The sequence below is a fragment of the Anoplophora glabripennis genome, unplaced genomic scaffold (genome assembly GCF_000390285.2).
Source record: "Anoplophora glabripennis isolate ALB-LARVAE unplaced genomic scaffold, Agla_2.0 scaffold2204, whole genome shotgun sequence".
NCBI classification, from domain to species: domain Eukaryota; kingdom Metazoa; phylum Arthropoda; class Insecta; order Coleoptera; family Cerambycidae; genus Anoplophora; species Anoplophora glabripennis.
Window position 1 is genome coordinate 202 of NW_019418283.1, and position 17,319 is coordinate 17,520.

At 32.7% G+C, this 17,319-nt stretch overlaps 3 protein-coding genes across 3 annotated transcripts; 2 read left to right on the forward strand and 1 right to left on the reverse strand.

The window, feature by feature from the left end:
- Positions 1-1,328: 1,328 nt before the first annotated feature.
- On the forward strand, positions 1,329-4,691 carry LOC111692608 (protein FAM214A-like; the record flags this gene model as incomplete). The annotated part of the gene is made up of 2 exons (XM_023456674.1): positions 1,329-1,567; positions 1,659-4,691. Coding segments are annotated over 2 exons (408 nt in total), but the record flags the coding sequence as incomplete, so codon positions are not given.
- Positions 4,692-11,261: 6,570 nt separating this feature from the next.
- LOC111692609 lies at positions 11,262-12,042 on the reverse strand. Its single transcript, XM_023456675.1, has 2 exons — positions 11,923-12,042; positions 11,262-11,864 (listed from the first exon to the last, which is right to left on the reverse strand). The coding sequence occupies exon 2, from the start codon at positions 11,853-11,855 to the stop codon at positions 11,451-11,453; it is 405 nt and encodes a 134-aa protein (XP_023312443.1). The 5' UTR covers positions 11,856-11,864; positions 11,923-12,042; the 3' UTR covers positions 11,262-11,450.
- A 3,384-nt stretch (positions 12,043-15,426) lies between these two features.
- On the forward strand, positions 15,427-17,314 carry LOC108916234 (polygalacturonase-like; the record flags this gene model as incomplete). Its single annotated transcript, XM_018722443.1, has 2 exons — positions 15,427-15,462; positions 16,268-17,314. A coding segment is annotated over exon 2 (1,041 nt), but the record flags the coding sequence as incomplete, so codon positions are not given.
- Between the last annotated feature and the right edge of the window lie 5 nt (positions 17,315-17,319).

Sequence of the window (17,319 nt, forward strand, 5' to 3'; positions counted from 1 at the left end):
CTAGTTGTACGATAAATTTCTAAAAATCTTTCAAAAAAAAATAAATTGTGCATGATTATAATTTTAATTTTTTTCGTTTACTTTTAAAATATTTATTTAAAATTTATTTTTTATTTATATAAAAAAGGATAAGATTTTTGAACTTGAGAATTCAGATCAGAGTAGCTGTGCGTTTGCTCCCTCCACCACTGATATTTCATTGATTTCATGCGGTCTTCAATATCTTTGAGTGACGTTTTAAATGGGACGCCCGTGATTGCAAATTTTGAAAATTTATATCTGGAATGAAACCCATTAGTTCAAAAAATAGCCCTTATATCCTTATAGTTTTGCTGTAAATAAGGGTTAACTTTAACGAGCTATAACTGAAAATAATGGGCGGATCATCAGGGTTTTTTTTAAAATACTTGTCTTTCCGAGTACTTTTAAAACATATTTTAAAATAAAAAAAAAATTTTTAAAAATATTAAATTATTGCATCCGATTTGAATTTTTCAAAAAGCATTTTAAAGCTTGAGAGCTCTTCTTTTTGTGGTGAAATTTTCAAGTATTCAAAGGCTTTAGATTTTTAGAAATTTGATTTTGAAAATTTTTTAATTAAAAAAAATTTTTAACAATTGTTATGTAAAAACTATCAAACCGAATTGGATGAAATTTGGTGTGATGATTCTATGCACTAAGAAGTTTAATTGGGAAAAGTACGAAGATCCTAGGTATTATTCAATTGTCTGAAAAAATTTGAACTAACCTAGCATTTTTTGCAATTTTTTAAATGATTTTTCCAATTTTTTCAATAACAATAATTATTTTTTCGAATTACAACTGACTATCTTGTTCAAAAGTTAATTACAAAACTTTCTTTCCTCTTCCATTTTTGTCTAAAACGAATAGTTGCGAAGTTGTCGACGAGAAATCCTAGAAAAAAAAGATTTTTTTTTGCTATTTTTCTATACTTTTTTGCAATAACAATTAAGCCCATGTTTTTTTCTATTTGCATAGAAAAATTATAATTTCGGATGTTATTTAGAAGCCGTTAAAGCAAAAATCTCCGATCATATGCGTATACCCAACCCGAAACAGATACTGCCGGGACTATAAGCAAAATTAGCTACGACAGGTAAGACATTACTATTTCTGCGTTTTACTTTAGGATTACCGTTTCGAGTGCCGTCTTTGAAAATATTTTGAATTTTGAATTTGTTTAATACTTTTTAAAGTAAAGTAAAGATTAATTACGTCATAGGCGGAGCGTTGAGGCTTTATAACAGGTGGTAATGGTTAAGCGCATCGCCTTGTTTTCGAACAATCTTATAACGCTTTCGTTTTAGGGACATATAAACCTCGGAAAGAAGGGTTATAATGTTCCAAAGTCGGGAACGGTGCAGGTGACGTTATTCAATCCCCTGCGAACTGTCGTGAAGATGTTCGTCATCATGTATGATCTCTCTGATATGCCGCCAAATTCGCAAACGTTCATCCGCCAACGCACCCTATACATGCCTACGAATTGCAAGGACACCAACCTGGAATGGGGCCCAAAGTGGCTGAGATATTTAATTCATTTAAGGTAATTCGACGTTTTTGGGTGCATTGTTGCCAAAGTAATTTTTTTTTTTCATTTCTTTGTTGCTTTTGTTACAGTACATTATATTTTTCAGATTTATGAGTTCAAAATCGGGTAAGATATACCTGCACAGCGACATAAGGATGATAATTTTCCGCAAGTGCGACATGGACACCGCGACGGCTCACGGGATAGACATGAGCTACGAGTTGCGCAGCTTCACGCACGCGCCCACCAATCCCCGGTTCTCGCCGAGGAAGTAACCAGACGTCAACATACTAGAAGTCAATACAGAAAATCGAGGAACATCTTCGTCCAAGTACATCCTTCATCACATTTGCCGTCAGCTGTTCGGCTGTTTCATGCAGAGATAATACATTTCCTTGTTAGCTCGAGGTCTAGGAACTACTGGGTGTTGTTGTATCCGTCTCGCCAAATGTACCGTGTATGTGTCGCAACTAACCTTAAATATATGTATTTTTTTGACGTAAAGTATCTCGTTGTACGTCGTTTCCTTCGATAGCTATGCAGGGTGTCCGGGAGGTGCAACCGAGGAATTTAGGGAGTCGTTTTACTCAGTAAGTTTTTTGGTTACGATGTCTACTTTTTTTCAGTGAAGCGATTTTTTTCCAATTTGTTATACATGTCATTGGTAAGAAACTGCACCTAAGAAAAATACTACACCAGAATTCTGAAGCCTTGCAGGTTTTAGATGACACTTATTGGCTAGAAAATTGATTGTAACTGTTATTTTACATTTTTGTTTTAATTTTGCAGAATAGCCAAATCTTTAGTAAATTTTACAAAAACATTCTGTTTCAAATCAGTAACAAGATATTAACGTGTTTAAAAAAATTGCACTAAATGCTTTATGATTATGTTTCCCGTTCAAATTTTTTTGGTTTTTTCAAAATTCCATTTGCAACATCAAAAAACATAAAAAATCTCACATTTCTTAATTTTACAACAATTTTATCATGCAGGACTCAAATTTGCCGGTCCCTTTGCGTTTATGCTTATTTATTCTCGTTTCTCGAGCCTTCCATAGCACTAGATTGGATTTTATTTTTACCCTCAAACAGCTGCCTCAAATCTGGATTGTTATTTGTTTTTTTAAGTCGTTTTTTTGCAGTTTTTGACTCTTGACTGATCCGTTCCTTAATCAATTCAAGTATGTACTTGCCGGTTCATTTTGTAGTCCAAAATGTATTCATAAGTATTCGACATCCATTATCAACGTAAGTTTGTGATTGGCCAAGGAAATCGTTGGAGACGTGGACTTAAGGAACGATTAAAAATGTTAAATTGAGATTTAACAGGATTCAGTTGTAGCCTTCATTTGTTTAACTGGAATTCAGTACAAGATACGAGATTGCTGCGTCATTTGCATATTATAAATAGTACATTTTATTTTCTTTCCATCTTTGAAAGTTACTATTTACTTTTATCTATATTTTGCTGTTTTCAAGAAATTTTCTGTCTCTAAAACCTTCAACTTGTGCAAAAGTTCATTTCATAGTCCAAAATGCATCCCAAAGTATTCGACATCCATTATGGACGTAAAAATCGTTGGAGACACGGACTTAAGTGCACGATTAAAAATTGTAAGTTGAGATTTAATGGAATTCAGTTCTAGCCTTCATTTGTTTGACTGGTATTCAGTACGAGATATGAACGATCGTAAATCAGCGAAAATTTTTGTTGGGAGCTAGATTGCTGGGTTATTTGCATGTTATAAATAGTAAATTTTATTTTCCTTCCAGTGTAAATCTTTCAAAGCTATTATTTACTTTTATCCGTATTTTTCTGTTTTCAAGAAATTTTCTGTCTAAAACTTTCAACTTGTGGAAAAGTTCATTTCGCAGTCCAAAATGCATTCTAAGGAATTCGATATCCATTGCTGACATACGTGAAAATTGTGGAAGACATGGGCTGCAGACTTTTTTTTTGTTCCTCGCACCAATGTAAATCTTTCGGAATGCCATTATTTACTTTTCATATTTTTCGGTTTTCAAGAAATCTCCTGATTAGATGTATTGTCCGGAGTGTTTAAAACTTGTAACTTGTACAAAAGGCTATCGAAGGCTTTTTAACATTGAGAAAAATGCCCGTTTTTGTGTGCAAGTATGTTGCAATTTGCAGATTGAAAGTGAGAACAGATGTATCGTTGCACTTTTCCATCAAAAAATGTACTGAAAGATTAGAATTTTGAATTTTTAGGCTGGTCTCCAAATATTGATTGCATTTTTTCTCGGTACCGGTTAAATTCTACTTAATTATATCAAAAGAATCTTTCTGTAACATTTTTTAATGACCGTCAATTATAAGCTGCTTAGTTTTTTGAAAAATCAAATGAAAAAAGTTATGATAAATATTTTGTTACAGAATTTTGATGCTCTTTTTCTCATAAATGCTGTTTGCCACCAATAATAAACGTGTTAAATTTGAAAAAAATCGCATGACGAAAAAAATTCTAACCATATTTTAATTAAAAAAATTTATGCAACTTTGTCAATGTCGAGTTATTTTTACGACTGTAAAATTTGTTGCTCACGATTTCTGGACACTCTGTATAGGAGTCAATTTTTTCCGATATTCCCAAAGCACTTTTCCCAGGAATTTAAAATTTCCATTTTTCTTATCCCAAACGCTGAATTTACCGAAGTAAGCGAACGGCATCGATTCGTCATTTTCTAAACTGAATTTTAAGGTTAATTGTGTACAACACGTAGAGTGTTGTAGGGTAGATACACAGTATTAACACATTAATGTTTTCAGCGCTGGCAACTTAAGCGACACTTTTCATTAAGCACAAACGAGTGTCGTTTGTCGAGAATGTTGTTTTGTTAGTGTAATAATAAGTGCATCATGATTTTTTTTTTACTTTTTTATAAGTTAAAAAAAAGTTACCATTTTAATTCAGTTACAGTTACAATACTTATTCGATTATTCAATAGATGGAAAGCAAGGGGTTTCCGTTTTATGTGGATATTTATTTGGAAGGTCTAGTATGTTTAACCCCTTAAACGATTTATTTTTCCGGCAAAATTTTGACGTTATTGTGAATCGTAGCTAAGATCGTGGATTAGGACAATGTGTTGTGATAAATTAAAAAAGTTATATGATAGCTAGTAGTTTTTTTTTTAGAAGGAACAGCTGTTGACACAATTATTTTATTAAGTGGGAGAGATACATTCATTATTTTCTGATATAGGAACTCTAAAGAAACTATGACGTTATTACACGTTGATGACGTGCGATGCAATTTCTTACATCGCCGCGTGCCAATAGTGCGCCACGCGAGTCTAATCGTGTGGAATGGGGTCATGCCTCCGCAGTAGGATGGTGGGGGTGATCTCGCCTTCGTCAGCGGTATCGCTGTACTGTTGTCCGAAAAACCATCGTATCGTAAAGAGGTCACAATGTTATTCATTTTAATTTTATTTCCAAGTTACCGACCCAAATAGACTTCACAGGTGGCGATCCTAATTAAATCTGATCAGTTTTTCCATCAATATACAGGGAGATTCAGAACTTCAACAAAAAAAATTTAAATGTACAGAGGACACTTACAAATACATTTTTGTTTCTACGAATTAACACAAATGTTGTGTTGCTTGACCATAAATTAAAACAATATCCATCAACTCCGAGTTGCTGTACATGTAAACCATTTTTAACACTTGAAAAACTAATGTAAACACTATCACAACGATAATAATAAAATCGGATTTCACTATTCGTAATCGCCTGGGGCCATGTGGAGAGAGAGCGCAATGCGCACATGCTAGAAACTATAGTAGCCCAGCAATGTAAAGGTTGAAAATACTACAACTTCAATAATTTTTTTTCAGAACTATAAGGATTTTACAAAAATTTTTTTTACGATGACTCCATTTTTCATGAAGCATGTATTCTCAAATATTTTTGGATAAGTTGCGAATCACCCTGTATAGTGATAGTGATTGTTTGCAAGCTACATCTTTGGGACAAACTTAAGCGAGTACAATAAGTGAATGTCATATCTGAAGTATAGTTTTTTTTAGTGTGCCAATTTGACATTTCCAATACTTAACTGCCACTTCAAAACCCTGGTTAAAATAGACGCAGAATTGTTGTCACTCCCATCAAATATTTTTTACCCGCTCCGTTGAAGTTAATATGAAACATATCATTTTCGTTGAATCTTTTTTAATAATGTAACAGCTCTATCAGAAAACAAATGAGGGCCGGTTTTTGGCTGAAAAAATTTTTTTTAGTACCTACTAGCAATACTGAAGCCGTTCATTTTTATTTCGAAATGTAAGCTGAATCTATTGCCAACAAAGTCTAACAATGCAATATCAGTGCATTTTAATGGAACATTTTTTTTAAATCGTCAAATACTTAATACAGTATTTAAGCATTACCTCCTTGTTTATACCGGGTGTTCATTAAAGAATGAGACAAATTTTACCACTACATTCTATGATGAAAATTAATGGGGTTGGTTTTCGAGATACAGGATGTTAAAATAAAAAAATAAAAACGATTTTCAGGCTTATCGGAGATACGTTATGGGAATTTTTTCTAATTTGATATGAGGACCTACATCATTTGCTGCGATTTCATATCAATATAAAAAACCAGTAGCGTGCACTTCCTTGCCGATTTTAAACACACTTTTTTCAAAAACTGTCTCAGCGATGTAGAACAAGTACTTTTATGCTGAAAAATCATTAAAAATTTGAAAAATGTTATTTATTTTCGCTTTATGCAGTGGCGTAACATTTATTTTTTAGAAAAGAGTCGAAAATATTGTTTGCACGACACCGGTTTTTTGTATTGACGTGAAATCGCTGCAAATGATGAAGGTCTTCGTTAAAACTCCTCATCAAATTAGAACAAATTTCGTTAACGTATCTAAAATTCATTTTTATTTTTCCACTTCAACACCCTGTATCTCGAAAACTAAGCGTTTATGAGCAACGTTGCATATGAGTTTTCCCCATTAATTTTCGTCATAGAATCTAGTGGCCCATTCTTTAACATACACCCTGTATACATGTAATATAGTTCCACAATCAGTCGAACTTAGAAATGAAAATACTAGATGGTGACTCACAAAACCCTGTCACCTTTATTGAAAGTGACGGGGACGTTATGAGATAGTCGTCATCTAGTATCTTTATTCCTAAGTTTGACTAATCGTCTCGCCGAAGTGTTACATCAAGTCAACGACTTTGTTTTAATATCGTGTCCCTTATCCAAACGTTTTCGAGTCGAGTCGCTCCGTTTTCTTTTGAGTTTCTACAATGTGAACAGGTTAAATGTATTCTTTCTGGTTTCATTCATTTGCATTTTTAGATAAATAGCTCATAACTGCCATTGAATTTGTACATAGTTGTATTATATATTTTTATTGTAACGATTTTTTTATTGACATTACTGGTATGTTATTAAATAAAATGAGAAGAGAGAGTTAATTATAGTTATTGCTTGTTTCACTGTACGTTAGATTTCAGGATAGCAGTTGTTTTGTTCCGAGTCGGCCATTGCAAATGGCAAGACGTTTATATGCACTGTCCCTTTCATTTCGAACAAAAACAGTTCTTCTTTATGTGCACAAGGTGTAATAATATAAATTCGTAAATATGCAGTTGAAGAAAAATTTATTGATTCAGCTTGAAGAGTTCACGGTACTGTAGGAATGAAAAATTGCAACAGTGGGTGCAATATAACTTACAAAGTATGAGTCATATTTTAAATGTCATTGATACCTAACGCCTACTGGCATAATCCGTTACTTTTTACCTACTGGTAGGTTGTTCTGTAAGATATAACCTACAAATGTCATCGCTATCTAACACCTACTGGTATAAACCGTTACTTTGTACCTACTGGTAGGTTACTCTGTAAGATATAACCTACAAATGACATTGCTATCGAACACCTACTGGCATAAACCCTTATTTTGTACCTACCGGTAGGTTACTCTGTAAGGTATAACCTACAAATGTCATTGCTTTCGACGCCTACTGGTATAAACCGTTACTTTGTACCCTGGTAGGTTACTCTGTAAGATATAACCTACAAATGACTGCTATCGAACACTTACTGGCATAAACCCTTATTTTGTACCTACCGGTAGGTTACTCTGTAAGGTATAACCTACAAATGTCATTGCTTTCGACGCCTACTGGTATAAACCGTTACTTTGTACCCTGGTAGGTTACTCTGTAAGATATAACCTACAAATGACTGCTATCGAACACTTACTGGCATAAACCCTTATTTTGTACCTACCGGTAGGTTACTCTGTAAGGTATAACCTACAAATGTCATTGCTTTCGACGCCTACTGGTATAAACCGTTACTTTGTACCTACTGGTAGGTTACTCTGTAAGATATAACCTACAAATGTCATTGCTATCTAACACCTACTGGCAAAACCCTTACTTTGTACCTACCGGTAGGTTGCTCTGTAAGGTATAACCTACAATTGTCATTTCTTTCGACGCCTACTGGCATAAACCATTACTTTGTACCTACTGGTAGGTTATTCTGTAAGGTATAACCTACAAATGTCATTGCTTTCGATGCCTACTGGCAACTATACAAAGCATTACTTTGTATAGTTGTTACGATCTCAATTGGAACCACATAAAAACATTTAACTCATAAATTCTACGTAATCCATAGACATCCAGAAAAATTTAACCCTGTCTCGTCTAGATATACAATATTCCGAGCTATATTACCATATAATGACCATACGATTGTCGTTTTTTTATGTTTAAAATCGCATTGTAATAAAGTACGTCGTAAAATATTTAAAGATTTATAATTATAATCAGGATAATCGCTTAATTTATCTAGAATCATGTTTAAAGTAGGAACTTTATTTTCTTTATACATATTATAAATTGTGAGCCGCATTACATCTGGTAAAATCGTTAATTTTCTTTAATTTTGTATTTTTCCGTTTCCTCTTTGTACCGTGATCAATCCTTCTTTAGTTACGCGATAAATTCTCGTTTTTGATATCTTAGTTAATTCGTTAATACGTTTCCGAACTTTTTTTTATCACATTGTTCACTATTTTTAATTTTCAAACCTTCATATATATTTAATATAATACGTTGACTTTTTACGTGTAAATCTTTGTTTTTAAACTCTGAGTTTGTTTCGATACTTTCGACAAAAACCGGTTCCACTATTTGGGGATTTTCCCGAGTTATTTCGTTATCCTCCGCTTCAAAGAGTCTCCAGAGAGCCACGCTAAATTACTAGATAATTACATATAACATTTATTTTAATAACTATTACCCTTTACTGGTTACGATATGAACAAAAATATCAACTAATAAATAATAATACGTATTATACCAACAACATACCCCGACAAGCAATGCTCTGCACTGCACTGACAAAGCGGCAAAGCTAAGTGAACCCGTGCACCATACAAAAAAATTATTTACGACCTAGTGGACCAATACAGGTTTGCTTTGATGACCAGCGCGCCGCCATCAATTCTACATCAGGCGGACTCGCCGAATTGCTATTCGAGTATAAATTACGAGACACATCATGGTCAAAGCATAGGAAAAAATTTCAGGAGAAGTGCATACGGTCCTGTGTTTTAAGATTTACAGGTTCCAATTGACATCGTAACAACTATACCTACTGGTATAGGTCGGTATATAAAAAATAACCTACAAAGTTTGTTGAAATGTCATCACTACTCGATACCTAATTGTATAGAGCATTAGTTTGTACCTACTGGTAGGTTACTTTGTAAGATATAACCTACAAAGTTTATGTATTATCCAGAGTTCATAGTTGCCGGGAATATGTACCAGGAAAAGTCGGGGAATTCATTATTCTTCATAAAAAAACGGAATAATCAGGGAATTTTAAAAATATTTATGAAAGTCAGGGAATTTGAGGTTTGCTACGGGAAATTTTGTGAACGCAGGCCCAAAAAGAAAACTTTGCAGTTTTAAACTTTCATAAGAGGTTCTTTAGGTATAAAAAAGATTATGGAGTCCAGTTGAGAAAAGTTTAATACATAAACATCAATTGGTATGTAAAAATGAACTAAAAGTGACCTGGATTTTTTTTTTATAAGTCGGAAAACCTGGTAAAGTCGGGGAATTCTTTATTACATTTGAACTACGAACCCTGATTATCTTAAAAGACATTGCTATTCGATGCCTACTGGCAGAAAGCATTACTTTGTATCTACCGATGGAATGACCTACTAATCCATAGGTGCTATGAAAGCATGACTCTACCTACTTTATAGTTGTTGATTGCACCCTATACAGGGCGAGAAAAACTCGGGTATTTTGGTTACCTTAAAAACTACATATAAGGAAAAAAGCGGTAAAAGTTTTCCCTGTTCTTGGAATATAATAATTTTGAAATTAGATTGATAAAGTGCAAAAATTTTCTGAAAATACTTTTTCTCCAACCGTTACAAAATTATAACATTTTTTGACCGTCGAGTATCTAAAAGGTTGACATTCCTTCCTGAGAAAAAAAATGGTATTTTAGCAACAAAAGTATTCATTTTTAATCCTAGGAGCTAAAGTTAAGTAGGTAGGTTTAGGCAACTATTAAAATTAAATAAACCACTAAAACTGTCATTACCTTCATTCTTGGAGCAATTCTCAAAGCAATCCAATACGTTTTCATTAATAGTTATATTATTTCCAGATGTTGTAAAATCAAAAATGAAAAAGGTACTTTCACTATTCTTTTCGCAATATTTTCTTTATTCAAAAGTTCAATGTAGTCTTCTGCCACAGTGCTCGATCTTGATCCTCCATGTCTTTTAAGACAAGTGTGGTCACCATAGCCATCAACTAAAATAGTAGCAGATGTTTGTCGTAATGCGTGTCCACTGTACTCTTTACAGTAGTTTAGTTTCAAAAATTTTGCCACTTGCGAGACGGCACTGATTTTATGAATACCGACCACCATTCGATGACACTCCATTAACATATCTGAGAAATTATCGACGTTCTACCAATCCGGGAGGATATAAAGCAACATATTTTCAATAAAAGTAATACTTTTAATCCTAATAATATACTATTTTTGAGTAAAATACAGAGTGAAGGGGAAAATCATAAGCTTGTGCTTCATATAAAATCTATTTCCAAACTCATTTGAATTTGGTCCACCATGTACAGTATTTAATATTTTCTTTATTCTGAAGTTTGTGTATTAGTTCAGGGAGTACGCACTGAGACAGATAATATTTAAAATTGATTAAACTACTAATTTTGGGAGGTAACTATGTCGAGTCTGAAATAAATTTCTCTTTAACGCATTAACGGTCGACAATTAATTTAGGTAACAACAACCTGAATTTATTTGCAAATAGTGATGTGTATTTTATTGTTTTTTAAATGGGAAATTTATGGAAACATACAAATATTTTAGTTACTGAAAAAATTATACAAATATTTTGTTTTAATGTGCTGCAAATATTTCATCACTATTTGCCGACAATTTGTTGATTTTATTTCATTTTACAATGAAACAAATATTTTTTCCTTATTTTGGAATAGAAGAAAAATAATGTGCATATAGATCGGAATGGGAATGTATTAATATAGATATATACAAATATTTATTATATATACCTACATACATTATATCATACTAATTTTTTATTAGTACTTGAAAAATAAATGCGTGACTATAATTATGTTTGTTTGATTACTTTACGTTTCAGTGCAAAAAACTAAATTTTTCTTAAATACCTATTTCGTTTGAGAAAAATAAATAAAAAATTGTTACAAAAAGTACAAAACAGGATTTACATTTTTACAATAACTCGAGTAAAAAAATAAAATATGAAAATAAATATTTATTTCTACACAATTATTACAACTTAAAATTTATCCGGATACGACTTAATTTCCTCATACAATCTCTTCTCGATGAGGGGAATAAGCAATCTATCTTGCTCAACGTTACAACTCAAATACACTGCTTTGTTAACTTTTTTTGAGATTCTACAAGCGATATTTTTTGAGACCTCTTCAGAAAAGTTGCCTATTAACGTAGTACCAGTTGGGCATTTGTCGTACCGATTTGTCATAGCAAATGATAAATCGCTAAACTGAAGACGATCTTTATCATTGATATAGATGAATAATGAATCTATCATTTTAATTACTTGGAATACAATTTTATGTTCTGTTATTTCTGACACAAATTTGTGAACGATAAATTTCGGTTTTGTTAGTTCTACCTCGCACATAACAGGAGTATCTATATCCTCGGTATTCTTCATTCCAATAAACTAAAAATATATAATTCATTAATAGACAAAGCAAATGTTATACATGTATATTACTTACACGATAAAAACACAGTTTTTCGATATTTTCTTGAATCTGAGACGGTAAATAATAAATATTTACAGCAGATGACAGGAATGATTTATAATGAAAACAATCAGTGTTGCCACTTGCCAGAGTAAGAAAGTGAATGCAAAAAGTCGTGCCATTATAACACGTTCACGGTTCAGTGAAGTGGAACGCTCAATTATGTCCACTGACCAATCAAGTTGCACTAAATAGTTCCAAATTATCATGCCGCCATCTGTCGCTGAGAAGTTACACTAGAACTGCGGAACTACCAACTGTAACAGCTTCACATTCACAGGTGAATTAATTGAACCATAGATGGCGGCGCGTTCTCCGGTACTGTTATGTAATTGAGCACTTTTTTGATAATTCTCGTGGGCTATCCATTTTTTAAAAAAGTTATAGGGTTCTGAAAAATCAGAAAAAATTCCGGTGAACCATTATGGCACTGACCAACCCAAAACTGCATTCAGTTCCTCTATAGTTCCACCATTCTTCCAATTTTTGTATTTATTTTCTTTTATTTCCATTTCAATTTTTATTGGCTAGGCACGACATAATACATTACAAATAGATAATTAGGTGTATTAGAATTTATAAAATTTTCTATATTTTGCCGGAGTTACCAGTTTCATTTCAATTTTTATTGGGTAGGCAACATACAATATACTGTTTCGTACTTGGTTGCAGAAAAATTTAAAAAATTTTCTTTATGTTACCAGAGTCGCCAGTTTTTTACTTGTATTTTTTTATAACTTAAATAGGAAAAAGGACGTCTACTAATTACCACAGGACTGTGAAGGATTGTAGGTAATTATATAAAAAATGAACACTGTTATCAATAAATCTTCTTTTATAATTTTGTATTAACTAATGAAGCTTAACAGTTCACAATAAAAATAAATGGGAACAAAAGAAGTATTTTTTTTTCGATACAGCTAATGCGATCACGTTTAATTTCGATCTAAGGTTTGGATAATATCTTTCTCTCACGCTGTCACGTGATTGGCTAACGCAACTCCCTCCGCTCTTTATCTATAGCATAATATCACATACTATAGATAGAAGGAATATATATAGAATATAGAATATAGGATAGAAGTATGTGCATAATATACTCAATGATTAGAGAGAAAGGAAATGAGTGAGAGAGAGTACCCAAGCTAGCGCCCTTTCTCTCTATAGCGTCTACACTCCATGTAGTATATACTCTAGGGACCATATTCGCGAATGCAGCTAAGAGCTCGCCCTCTGGCGGTGACAACTGATACTAGCGAAACAAGGTAAATATTTCTTCTGTGTGTGACATTTCGTTTTGTATTTTATTTAAAACTGAATTTAGTGTTCGTTTTTTGAACACTGTTATTTTAAGAAAATAGTGTGAGGAAAATTTCAGCAATTATGGATAGAAAGAAGAAACTGTCAAACTATTATTGTTCAGTTCAAGGTTGCTCTTCATGGTCCAAGAAAAATCCAGAATTAAGTTTTCATCAAACCATTGAAGAAATTTTCAAAATATTATTGCCGATAGATANTATAGACGTCATAAAATTTAAATAATAGTATCCCATTGTATATGTATATTATAATGGTCGTGGTGTAAAACACGAGTGTTTATTGGTTTTTCACAAAATAGTTGTTTGTTTTTACGGATGTTATTTTGAAGTAAAGTTAAAATTCTTTATACTGTAATGAAATACAGAGATAAACAATGTATGTATAAAGTATACTAATCCTTCTTTATCTTTCTTACGACTAAATATTTGAAAATTATTACGAATATTAACGGACGTTTTCAATAAATTTATGAGCAATTTTCTAGAAATAATATATTTTAACACCGCAACCAAATTCCAAAAACTAATTTCCTGCAGAAATTTATAACAAACTTAAATAGTAGATACAGGGTATCCTATTTTAATGTACCAGGTCCATAATTTTTTTTAATTCGATTTTTATAAAGAAAAAATCGACAAAAGTTATCAGGTTTCGAGGGGGTTAAATTATGGTGACCTTGATTTTGACCTTAAAGTCAATTATCAAGGTCATTTCAAGATCAAGAAAAAATTTTTTCGTATGAAACGTCTTGCAAGATTTTCTTGAAATTTGGTACACTAATACCCCAATACAGAAAATACTCCTCCCCCCCCTAAAACCAAACCGCCATAAGTTTTGGTTTGTTATAAAATTTTCCCTTTTCTAAAATTTCTATATTTGTACAATTTAATGGACTATTATTTTTATTGATACGCACATCAATGTGCATCAAGAAACAGATGCTCTGATGAAAAAATTGGTGTTAAATGGAAAACTAGAAGTTGCAGAAAAATGTGGCATATGTTTCTATATCCTATACGCAAAATACTAGAAGAACGCCTCTTTTTAAAAAGATACAGATTATAATTTATTCGATGTGAACAAACAAAACGACCAAAAACTAAAAACCCACGTATCTTTTAAATGAATCGAGATATCGTACTGTAGTTGTCAATGTTAAATTTTTCTCAAAGATTGAGGCCATGCTGCCTACTCTTTGCTTATCTCTTCGGATAATATGAAAACAAAGGAAGCGAGAAAAGTATTCAGAAAAGAAAAGAACGTGGCAATAGAACAAGAAACAAACACTACTCTGAATTTTTTACTTCAGCCATAACTTCATATTCATTCAACAATTTCATCTCGAGTAGGAAGGTTGTTCTACTATTAGTTCAATTCGAATTCATTTAAAAATAAAGCATTTCACAATATATTGTTAATTACCTTTTATGGGATCGTCGTTTCAATAGCATCACGTGTTCTCTTCAAAAAGTATTTGTCACATATTGTGATATTTTACAAGTGATATTATTTCAATTTAGTATATTAATTATTATCTTATATTTTTAAGTACGTATTTACAAAAAAAAATGTTTCATTGAAATTAAATTCATTGATAAGGAGGTTAGTATAGTACAATATATAATTAAGAAAGTTATATTTGATATTTTGAATTTCATTTAAAAAGATGATGAAAAAATGTTAATTTGTATTGGTTAGGCCGTAAGAAAATTCTTACTTTTGCTCATAGATTGATCATAAAGTTTAAGGTTTAAATTCACAGCTAACTTTTGAATTTTCGATTATTTTAAATAACAGCTACAATACGTATTATTAGTTATTCGTATTTTTGTTGAAACCGACAAAGTTTTTTGAAAACTGACAAGAGTAAGAAAAGTTTAAGAATTAAAATCCCCATAAAATAAAGTAATCATTTTTTAAGTCCGCCAATGGGTTACAAAGTTTTGTTACATTTTAATGCTGCATCATCCCTTTAAAATGCTGCAATTGAACTCTATTTACTGGAGATTGGTACACTCACACCACGTACCAAATTTGATATGTCTGTTCTTATACGAAACACCCTGTATTATTAGTCAAGTGTTATAAACAACAAATATGAATTTTTTATCGACATTGATTTGATAAGAGTTACGCTATAAAATAGAGTACCTGATGCTTCCACTGATTGATTCGACAAACAGCACTCGAAAGGTAGGTACGTACATTTATGTTATTTTTATTTTCATACCATTCTAGCTGTTCTACATTGCGCTTTCTGCATGAACTAATTCATAAAGTCACTTCGTGAATAAGACGAACAAGTGTAATCTGTTGTCAAATAAGTTCTTCATGAATTTGGTCATGTTGTAACTCTTGTCGATTTCTTCATGAAGTCCAGTAGTGCCAAGAATAGTGAGGTTAGGTTATCTGTTCACGTGTTTACTTCATAACTGACATCTTTTCTTGTAACATAAAATCAATAATGAACTTATTTTAATTGGCTCTTGCTTATACTGTTATTCATTTTATGTTGTGTCTTTATTGGCATTTTTCATTTTAACTTGTGTATGTGCAACTTACTAAAGCATATGACTGTTTTATACTACTGTTATTTTAACTAATGTAAAATACTTTATTAAGTTTTATTACTTTTGAATTTACTTATAGTTTTTTTTCTTCGAATTGTTTTATCAATTGTTACTGTCATTTTTCTTTTTTATACTACATATCGTGTCCCCACCCATTCCAGTAAATGGATATATTGTGTTGTATGGTGTATCAAATAAATAAATAAATAATGTGCAATTGGTATGGTAGGATTACAATTTTTTTTCCATGTGTCTATTTAAAAAGATAATAATTTTCAACTTGTTCAAGAAAATTTTTTTCATTTTGTATTTGTCTTCATTTACTATTGACTTGGTTGCAATGGTGGTAGTAGCTATTTACGTTTCAAATGAATTCATGAGAACTTGTCAATGTAAATCAGCTATAACGGATAAATCTTCTTTTTCAGTATAAAATGGGGCATTTTTTAGCGCTGTTCGTCCTACTACTCACAGCAGTAGCCTGCCATTCGGCATCACAAAACGTCACTGCCGTTTCCTGTACAATTTCAAAATACAACGCTGACCACATCAAAAACGCCCAAAAGGAATGTTCTGAAATCATCATCGACGGAATAATCGTACCATATGGAGTAAGTTTGGATCTAACCGGGCTTCAACCAGGTACCAAGGTGATATTTCAAGGTACCACTGTATGGCAGTACACAGAATGGGAAGGACCGTTAATTAAGATCAAAGGAACGAATGTGGAGATCACCGGTGCCGACAATCACGTGCTCGACGGCAGAGGTGCCCTGTGGTGGGATGGTTTGGGAGGAAATGGAGGTAAAGTCAAGCCGAAGTTTTTGAGGGTAACTGTAACTAACTCCGTTGTTCGCAATTTATACATTAAAAATGCCCCCAAGAATGCGGTCTCAGTTAATGGTTGTATCGATTCCGTGATAGAATATATAACCGTCGACGATAAGGATGGAGACAAGAACAAGGGCGGTCACAACACCGATGCATTTAACGTTAATTCCTGCAACAACATCACCATACAGCATTGCACCGTTTACAACCAAGACGACTGCATGGCGATGAACTCTGGACAAAACACCTACTTCTTAAACAACTACTGCTCTGGTGGTCATGGTATTTCTATCGGTTCCGTAGGCGGTGGTAGTGAAGTTAAAGGAGTATTGGTCGACGGTTGCCAAATCGTCGATTCCGACAACGGAATCAGGATTAAAACCAAATACGGGGAAACAGGATCCGTGTCCGACATCACATACCAAAATATAGTCCTGAAAAACATCCATAAATACGGCATCACCATGCAAGGGGACTATGGATCTAAAGAAGGTGTACCTACTGGTGGTGTGCCTATTTCCCATGTGACTCTAAAGAATATTTCAGGCACCGTTGACAAAGGGGGAGCTAACATATACATTCTTGTAGAAAATGCATCGGATTGGCATTTTTCTGACATTAACGTGACTGGTGGGGAAAAGAAAGTGAG

Bases quoted from the DNA above. Each gene is read 5' to 3' on its own strand.
- LOC111692609 (XM_023456675.1), bottom strand. From the start codon at position 11,855: ATGAAGAATACCGAGGATATAGATACTCCTGTTATGTGCGAGGTAGAA.